At 32.4% G+C, this 10,163-nt stretch overlaps 1 protein-coding gene across 1 annotated transcript; it reads left to right on the top strand.

Annotated features, from left to right (window-relative positions):
• Positions 1 to 438: 438 nt before the first annotated feature.
• On the top strand, positions 439 to 9,949 carry LOC109170366 (lupeol synthase-like). The gene is made up of 18 exons (XM_019319447.1): positions 439 to 659; positions 997 to 1,182; positions 2,242 to 2,331; positions 2,747 to 2,950; positions 3,448 to 3,532; positions 4,472 to 4,638; positions 4,750 to 4,941; positions 5,059 to 5,172; positions 6,098 to 6,220; positions 6,365 to 6,487; positions 6,570 to 6,668; positions 6,781 to 6,837; positions 6,976 to 7,022; positions 7,260 to 7,403; positions 7,550 to 7,727; positions 8,248 to 8,328; positions 9,407 to 9,490; positions 9,770 to 9,949. The coding sequence occupies exons 1-18, from the start codon at positions 462 to 464 to the stop codon at positions 9,881 to 9,883; spliced, it is 2,286 nt and encodes a 761-aa protein (XP_019174992.1). The 5' UTR covers positions 439 to 461; the 3' UTR covers positions 9,884 to 9,949.
• The last annotated feature ends 214 nt before the right edge of the window (positions 9,950 to 10,163 follow it).

Raw genomic sequence — 10,163 nt, 5'->3', positions numbered from 1 at the left:
GCTAGCTAAGGCAAAATTTTAATAAGCTTTAAAAATTGATGAACGAATGTGACTTATATATTTTTTATTTAACTTTTAAAATTTAGGTATTTTTGTGGTGTGAAATAATGTGTATGATCGATATGATGTCCCTTTAATTTGTATCCAAAAAGGACAGATCAGAGTAGAGGTAGGTAATGGTATTTTAATGTCAAATATCGTGAACCAATAGTAAAGTGCTAAATGTTAGATTAATTAATGGGATAGATAATGGCACTGTTTGGACATATTATGGAACTGCTGCTTCACAAGGTAGCAGGGTTAGCGTTACGAAAATCAACTTATCACCTACCGTTGATCATGTGTGTATATATATATATATATGCTTATTTCAATTCTTACTTAATTAGCTTGCAGTTGAAGAAGCTAATTAGGGTGTTTATTGTATAGTAGTGGAACTGAGAAAGATCGTTGATCGGAGGATGTGGAAGTTGAAGATTGCGGAGGGGAATGGGCGGTGGCTGACCACCACCAACGACCACATCGGAAGGCAGCACTGGGAGTTCGACCCCGACGCCGGAACGCCGGAGGAGAGAGCTCTGGTTCAACAAATGCGCCGGGATTTCACCAACAATAGGTTCCGTTGCAAGCAAAGCGCCGACTTGTTCATGCGCATGCAGGTTAGTTGCCGGTTAATTGCTTTCTTTTTTATATACAAATTCAAATTAAACCTCCATCGATGGTTTTGTTTCACTACCGGAAATTATGGACCACCTGAAATAATCTTAAATCAAGTTGAAAACAAAAAGTGGTCAGAAATAGCAACAAATTAAAAGATTTTCCGGATATTAAAAGTGATCGAAACAAGGCTTTTGACTTAATTTAAGATTGGTGAGAAATTTCATAATTTCCAGCAGTGTTTGTTTGTTCGTATGTACGAGCGAGCTAATGAGTAAGGAAAGGAAATCATTATCATGCAATACGTGCGTACGTATATGTTGTGTTTTTAATTTGCAGTTAAGGAAGGAGAAGCCGTGCGGTGGGATTCCGGCGGCGGTTAAGGTGGAGAAAACGGAGGACATAACCGGAGAAGCGGTGAAAACCACGGTGTTAAGAAGCATAAGTTTCTATTCAACCATACAAGGCCACGATGGGCATTGGCCGGCGGAGTCTGCTGGTCCTTTGTTCTTCCTGCAACCTCTGGTAACACTAATAAATGCATTATTATTGCGCATATAGACGTGCCCGCAGCCGCTACTACTCCATGCCGGCCTAGTTAGCTTCAACCACTTGCCACGTACTTGTATATATTTCTGTATTATTTACTCTTAATTTAGTCGCGCAACTGACTTAGTAACCATAAGATCAGCCAGTTACAATTTTATTCGACTCTCACAATCAGCTTAGTACTTTGTTGGTATTTCTTGTCCTTAGCTTTGCCGGTTAGAGTCACAAGACATGATTACTCAATGAGTAGTGACTGTGATTTTTCCTCATCACAGACTCTGTTTGGCAGAGCATATAGCTTATTTTAAGCTAAAAATAAGCTATAAGCTCTGTTTGGTAATGTTATCAAAATAAGCTCCTAGCTTCCTAACTTTTTTTTCATCTTTATCCTTATTATTTTAAAAAAATGTCATAATTTACCCTTCCCAATTAAAACCTTTTCTTTCTCCTTTATCCGCAACTTTCACCACAATTAATAATAATAATAATAATAATAATAATAATAATAATAATAATAATAATAATAATAATAATTATTATTATTATTATTATTATTATTATTATTATTATTATTATTACTATGAGATTAGCAACAATATTGCTACTTCATTATGAGATGCTAGATCATGATTATGCTAACAGTTTTATTTCAAAATGTTAATTTTTTGTAAAGACAAAATGTTAAATTTTAATATGTAAACAAACTAATTTAAATTTGATGAAGATGTCTTTTTTAGTCTTTTTACATTTATCAGCTTATCAAAAAGTTAATTTTACCAAACACTTTCAATCATAACTGCTAGCTTAACAGCTCTTCAGTTTTCAGCTCCGAGCTTATAGCTTTTCAGCTTTCAGCTCCTAATTTATAGCTTTTTAGCTACATTTGCCAAACAGAGCCACAATACTATATATATACACACTTTTTTTTTTTATTATTATTATGCATGTCAATTTACATATTTGTACACCTAAGGGTTAAAATTTTGTACTGTCATGGTATTTGTACAAAAAATATGATCTTAATGAATTGTGCAGGTAATATCGTTGTATGTCATGGGAATGGTGAATGAAGTTTTATCACCAGAACATCAGAAGGAGATCATCCGTTATATATACAATCATCAGGTTAAAAATGCGCTTAGCTTTTTCCTTTTTTTTTTTTTGACAGTGGTTGAGAAATAGATATTATCAAATTTAAATATAAATTAGTGTAATTTATCATTATATTATCACTATAATTTAAATTCAATAGTACATCTTATACGTACCCATGATAATGGGATGAATGAATAAGTTAGACAATATTATTCAAAAATTTCTTTATTATTATTATTACTACTAGCTAGCTATCAAGTCTCATTCTATATAATTTTATTATTATTACTTGATTATTCTAACTCGATATTTTATTAACTAACATTCGAAGATAGATGGTGATGGTTAATTAATAATTATTAGTTCAAAAATATACGGAGTAAATTATTAGGGTAGTTTAAGTTCATTTTAAAATTTATTTATATATTTTTGCGTGGGACAACAGAATGAAGACGGTGGTTGGGGATTTCACATAGAGGGTCACAGCACAATGTTTGGGACGGTTCTGAGCTACGTCGCACTGAGACTGTTAGGAGAAGAAGCAGAAGACGGTGACGGAGAGGACACGGCCGTGGCTAGCGGCCGCCGGTGGATCCTCGACCACGGCGGCGCGGTTGCCACTCCTTCTTGGGGAAAATTCTGGCTTGCCGTACGTAATAAACATCAATTATACATATATTTCTGTCGAGATATGTTGTATTGTTCGTAACTATTTTCTCAACCTACTGAAGCACAAATACTACCCCGGTTGCCACTCCTTTTTGGGGAAAATTTTGGCTTGCCGCACGTAATAAACATCATTTATACATATATTTCTTGGAGAATTCATTTTATTACTATTTTTTAATTTGTCGAGATATGTACTATTGTTCGTAACTATTTTCTCAACCTACTAAAGCAGTCAAAGAGTCAATACTACCCCTTATTAATTGAAGCACAAAGAGTCAATACTACTCCCATTAGGGCTAGAACCCATAACCTCTCATTTGGGAGAATCACTTCTTGCCACTAGACCACAAAGTCATTGGCAGCTACAACGTTATTCACATGTCTTTTTTTGTTTTTCTTGTAATATTAATTTTTTAAAAAGTACATTAATAAATGATTACAGTTGTCCTAGCTAATTAATTTTTGTCGGCATGGCAGGTACTTGGAGTGTATGAATGGGAAGGGTGTAACCCATTGCCACCTGAGTTTTGGCTTCTCCCTAAATTATTTCCTATTCATCCAGGTTTCAGTTCCTATCATTATATTAATTTTTTCTTCAAAAAAAAAAAAAAAAAAAAAAAAGGGCCCAAGTTGTATATGAATATGACTAAGACCTACTTTGCATTTTATTTTGAATCCAATGAAAAGACTCACCGATTTCGACGCATCACATAAAGTCAAACATTATAAAATTTCAATTAAAGACAACAGTGTATCGATAATGAGAACGATATATACATATATGATAGAAACAATAGTTAAATTGTCTCAATCTCACCATACTCACAAAAGAAACCTAAAAGCTTGGATTATATTAAACCATCGTTTTCAAACCTAAAATAAAACACAAGCATAACAATAATATAATAACGTGTTATATTTTGTCTGTTTCAAAATAAAACCCAAAAAAAAAAAACCCATTCACCCTAGTCAAGAATAAGATATAGTGATAACAACATATAGGTCGGGTAGCTAGAGTATTCATGAATAGAGTTAATTCCATTTGTTATTCTAAATTTATAGGTGATAATCAATTTTTAGTCCTTTAAAAAAAATCTTCATTTATTCTTAATATTATTGTGATATGATCATTTTTGGTCCTTCATTAACAAAACTATTTAAATTTCGTAAAATTCACGGCACTTAGGTCTTCAATTATGAATTTTTTCAAAATATATATATATATATATAGCGAGTCAACCCACTTTGTATTTATTTTTTAAAAAGTTTGAAATGTCATCGTATTTAATGATATTTCAACGATTTTGTTAACAAAGAACCAAAAATGGTCATGCCACAATAATACTAAGACCAAAAAGAACGAAAAAGAATGACTAAAAGTGGATTGACACCTATAAATCTAGGACCAAAAATGAAATTAAGTCTTCATGAATATATAATAAGTTATTTGATATTATGTACGTTGGTAACGTAAACATATATATATGCATGAAACTTGCAGGGAAAATGCTGTGTTATTGTCGGTTAGTTTACATGCCCATGTCGTATCTATATGGGAAGCGGTTTGTCGGAAAGATAACAACTTTGGTGGAATCATTAAGGAAGGAGATTCATTCCCAATCTTATGCTAAAATCAATTGGAACCATGCCAGGAATACTTGTGCCAAGGTCCTAACTATTAATATTTTCATTTTATATCAATTTATTAATTAGTTGGAGTCATATATGTCATGAATTAAAAGACAAATTATATTTTAACTCCGATCAATTCTGTGACAGGAAGATCTGTATTACCCTCATCCTTTAATGCAAGATATATTATGGGGGTTTCTTCACCATATTGCTGAGCCCATTTTGGGGAGATGGCCATTTTCCAAGCTAATAAGAGACAAGGCTTTGAAGATCGCAATAGAGCATGTTCACTATGAGGATGAGAACAGCAGATATCTTTGCATTGGTTGTGTGGAAAAAGTGAGTTTTTTTTTTTTTTTTTTTTTTTTTTTCTGAGGAAAAAAAAACAGAATTGTTTAAAATAATATATTTATGTTATAAATTATGATGTGCACTACGTACGTACGTACTACGCAGGTGTTATGCCTTATGGCTTGTTGGGTGGAAGATCCAACGTCAGAAGCATGCAAACGCCATCTTGCTCGCCTTCCTGATTACTTTTGGATTGCTGAAGATGGTTTGAAAATACAGGTAACTCAATTTTTTACTCTATATATATACCACCCAAATTTTAATATTGTATTATTTGGATGACGAGAAAAACTTCAGTTAGTGTTTAAGGGTGTGTACTAGCCTAGGAGGTAATCAAAATGGAATTCTCAGCTGCCTTTTGATAGAAGAAGCATGCTCCACTTACTCGGTCACCTCTTTCAAACTAATATTATATACTCCCCCGTCCCGTTTTATGTGGCTGGTTTAATTTGATTAATAATGTTTGACTAAAGTTATTTTTAATTCAATTCATCATAATATTAATTTTAGTATTTATGTACAAAATTTATATATTTAGAAATTACTACTACTGTCAAAGTACTATTAAAAAATTAAAAATAAGTAAAAAAAAATACTAAAGAAAATAAGCAAATAAGAAAAAAATGGTTTGAATAATAGAGTATTATTTATATGAGTACGTTGACACATACGTTTTTTTACATCATTTAGGGTCGTTTAGAAAATGACTTTAGATGTCATTTTTTGGATTTTCCTGTGTTTGGGTATTTTAGGAAAATAAAGTACGAGGAAAATATCAATGGAAAAAAGGGTCTAATTTGACGGAAAAATGTCTTTAGATTCTTTATTTTTCATCTCTCTTTCCCTCTTCTTTTTTAAGTTATTAGTTTCAGGATTATTATTATTATCACCAAAACCACACCACCACCACCGTACCACCACTACCACGCACCAACACCACACACCACCGCCACTACGTACCAGACCACTACCAATACCACCAACACCACTACTACTACCACCATCACCACTACCACCGACACCAACACCACCACAACCACCACCATTTTCTAAAATTCATTTTACAACAAACATTTTCAAGGTTTTTAAAGGGATCTATAATAAATATTATATATTAATATTATTATGTTGTTTCCATATGCAGTCATTTGGGTGTCAACTGTGGGATACAGCCTTTGCTATTCAAGCTATCTTATCAAGTGATGACCTTACTCAACAATATGCCCAAACCCTAAGGAAAGGACACCACTTTATAAAAGCATCACAGGTACTCCGATCTTCAATCACGCATGCAATTAATATTTCATAATCCTGATTAGAAGATTAATTAAATTTAATTTCCCGCATATGCAGTATATATGAGTAATAAAATGCTTTTAATTAAATTTAATTACTTTTTCCAATTAATTAGGTACGAGATAATCCCTCAGGAGATTTTAGTAAAATGTATAGACACATTTCAAAAGGGGCTTGGACATTTTCCATGCAAGACCATGGTTGGCAAGTCTCCGACTGCACTGCTGAAGGACTTAAGGTATTGGATAGAATCCTTCAAAATTATTTTTTCAATTTTTAATTTTTTAATTTTTTTTTTAACAATTCTTTGTTATAAATAGGTTGCCCTGTTACTTTCACAACTGCCCGAAGAATTGGTTGGAGAAAAAATTGAGACTGAATGCTTGTACGATGCTGTTAATGTCATCTTATCATTGCAGGTACGCTAATGTTACGTTGATAAAAACAAATAAATAAATATCGCACAAAATTTATTTATTTTTATTATAATATAATTCTAAAACCTTAGCATTTAAATTATTATCAACATAGAGCCCCAATGGTGGTCTTCCCGCGTGGGAGCCTCAGCGTGCTTATCGTTGGCTGGAGGTGAACTATTCTATTCTCCCCTTCTGTTTTATTGAATTCTTTTCTTTCTTTTTTAAAAAAAAAAATTCTATTGTAATTATGTATTACGTAAAAGTATAAATAATTTTTTGGGTCTAATTTTGTGTCCATGTGCATCAGAAACTCAACCCTACCGAATTCTTTGAAGACACTCTTATAGAAAGAGAGTAAGCATAATTTTTAATTGATTTTTTTTTTTTCAGTTTGAATTTATTCTATAGTCTATAGATTAATATTGCTCGAATAATGATCGAAACAATTTTTGTCAAGTTGATCAATTTCATGGTCCTTTACCGACTAAGGTTACAAAGTGAAATTTACTTAGTGCACAGTTTTAGATATATAGTAATTGTGAGTTTCTCTTGTTATTCAAAAAAAAAAAATTGATAATGAATTATTTATAGGTATGTTGAGTGTACTTCAGCAGCAATCCAAGCCTTAGTGCTTTTCAAAAAGCTACACCCACGACACCGGACAAAGGAAATTGATGCCTGCATCTCCCAAGGGTTACAATATATTCAAAATACACAAAATTCAGATGGGTCATGGTACGTCGTCGTAGTAGTAAATGAAAAGGGAAAAAGGAACATATATAATCTGACCACGACAGTGATGTTTGATAACATTAAGGTTTCCGAATTGAAGAAAAATAAATGTGTGGGTTTGAAAAACATTATATTATTTATGGATGCAGGACGGGCAGTTGGGGAATTTGCTACACTTATGGGAGTTTGTTTGGAGTAGGAGGATTAGTTGCTTGTGGGAAAAGTTACAATAATTGCGAGGCTCTTCGCAAGGTTTGCACTTTTCTTATATCAAAGCAACTACCAGATGGTGGATGGGGTGAGAGTTATCTTTCAAGCTCAACAAAGGTATAATTATTAATGCTGATAACTTTTCTATAATATTGTTTTCTTCTATTGAATTTACTTCTTAATATTTACTTTATCTATGACCACACTACTGAATTTGTTCATTTTTACATTTGAATGATAACGAAGTAAGTCAATAAATATACGTAAAAGGTTTTTATTTTCACGCATGTCAGAAACATTAGAGAATAATCCAAGTGAAAAGTGACCAACTCTAATCAAGTTGACCAGGTTATTGACTAGGTAACCATAAGATCATAGGATCATCAACTTCCAGCATGAGTGGGTCTATTGGCCTTCTTGATTTGTGTCGGTCAGCTCTGAGCAATCTAATTTAGTTTATCTTATCATGATGACTTGAGTTACAAAACGAGATTTACTTAATACACACCCTCTGATAGTGGCTAAGGATTCTTTCGTCACTCAAAAAAATTAAAATAGTATTATCCAAAAAAGAATTTAGTTGTCTCAGCCTTTCTTCATAATTCCATTTTAATGATTTATTTATTGCAATATATAGGTGTATACCAATCTGGAAGGCAACCGCTCAAATTTGGTTCAAACATCATGGGCTTTGTTATCTCTAATTGACGCTGGTCAGGTGAGTCATCTAAGCTACTCTTGTAAATATAATGTTGAACCGAAAACAATCTTATGTCAATTCAATATGTTAAAAATGGAGAGAAACATCTCTCAAAGTGAGGGGCTCCGCAGTAAACAAAGGTCTGACTAGTATTTGTATTCAACTGAGTTATTATAATTTACATCCTCTCAGATGCTCTGTCGGGTTGGGGCATTGGGGCCCTTGGGATTGGAGATTCAACATTTTGGAATAATATGTGAAAAAATGAAAAACGTCTTTGGATGAAAAAAAAATTAAAATGGAAATAATTTCTAAATTTTATATCTCTTTAAAAAGTTGGAAAATTTGTTTACCAAAAGTGGGAAAATGCGGGGTACTCTTCGTCCATATTTTGATTATTTTCCAGTGTGACAGTGCCCTTTTAAAAAGAATATAAAAAATAAAAATGAGTTAATTCCAGCAATGGTCCTCCAACTATAGTGATTTTTCAAAATTAGTCCTCTACTTTTAATTTGAACACTTTAGGTCCCTTGACTTTCAATTTCTTTCCAATTGAGGTCCTTTCGTTAGAATACGGTTCATTAGACTTTAAATGAAGGAGTAAACTCGTCATTTCACCTGCCTATGTATTATTCTTCGTATTTCGCTGTTATACCTTGTAAACATCTCAATAATAGAGGAACACACACACGAGTAGTCAACAAATGGGGAACGACGAGGAACATTTTAGGGTTTCGACTAAGATTATCTTCATATATATCGCGTATACAATGGAGAAATACTAAGAATAATACATAGGCAGGTGAAATGATGAGTTTACCCCTTCATTTAAAATTCAATTAACCGTATTCTGACTAAAGGACCTCAATTGGAAAGAAATTTAAAAGTCAAGGGACCTAAAGTGTCCAAATTAAAAGTCAATGACTAATTTTAAAAAATCAATATAGTCAGAGGACCATTGCTGAAATTAACTCAAATAAAAATCAAGCAAGACATGCTTTTTGGAAAATGGAAATGAAAAAGTGAAATATGGGATTGAAGACAAAATTTGATGGTTAATTAATAATGTTCAATTTATATTTGTCAAAAATTTCAGTTTGAAATTGATCCAACTCCTATACATCGAGGAATAAAATTGTTGATAAACTCCCAAATGGAAGACGGTGATTTCCCACAACAGGTACGTCATCTTAATTATTCTTGTATTACTCAGGATAAAAATAACAATGATTACCAATTTAAGACTCTCACTAATTAGGATAAAGTTATCAAACCTGCGCGAACTTAGCTCACTGGTTCAGTAGGCAATATTTAAAAAAAGAGATTAAGGTTCAAATTTCGGCAGTGACTATGGCAGTGTGGAAATTATGTTTAAAGTGGACAGATTCTCTGAGCCATTGAGTTACCGTGATTAATACCAGTATTATTAACACTTATGTAATTAATTAATTGTGTGCAGGAAATCACAGGGGCGTTCATGAAAAATTGCACCCTAAACTATTCCTCATACCGAAATATTTTTCCAATATGGGCTCTTGGAAAATATCGTCGCCGTGTGCTGTTTGCAGAGTAATCATACATGCAGTATTCTATTATTCATTCAATGTTTCTAATAATACGTGACAAAAAGCGTAGCCTTTACGCCTTTTATATATATATATATATATATATATATATATATATATATATATATATATATATGTTTTATTTAATTTTAATACTCCATCTATTATCATGTTGTTTGTACCAAGAAATAAAAATGTTTTATGTATAATATTGCAAGTCAAGAATTTAATTATAGTCTCACACCCATATCATATATTTTATTAGCTAGATTACTATTTTACTCTGTG

This window comes from Ipomoea nil, unplaced genomic scaffold, assembly GCF_001879475.1.
Source record: "Ipomoea nil cultivar Tokyo-kokei standard unplaced genomic scaffold, Asagao_1.1 scaffold3321, whole genome shotgun sequence".
In the NCBI taxonomy this organism is placed as follows: domain Eukaryota; kingdom Viridiplantae; phylum Streptophyta; class Magnoliopsida; order Solanales; family Convolvulaceae; genus Ipomoea; species Ipomoea nil.
The sequence above is the reverse complement of the archived record's forward strand: the minus strand, read 5'-3'. Positions and strand labels throughout refer to the sequence as shown.

Bases quoted from the DNA above. Each gene is read 5' to 3' on its own strand.
- LOC109170366 (XM_019319447.1), top strand. From the start codon at position 462: ATGTGGAAGTTGAAGATTGCGGAGGGGAATGGGCGGTGGCTGACCACC. The intron at 5,173-6,097 runs GTAACTCAATTT...TTCCATATGCAG, and splicing joins AAGATGGTTTGAAAATACAG to TCATTTGGGTGTCAACTGTG. The intron at 7,023-7,259 runs GTAAGCATAATT...AATTATTTATAG, and splicing joins GACACTCTTATAGAAAGAGA to GTATGTTGAGTGTACTTCAG.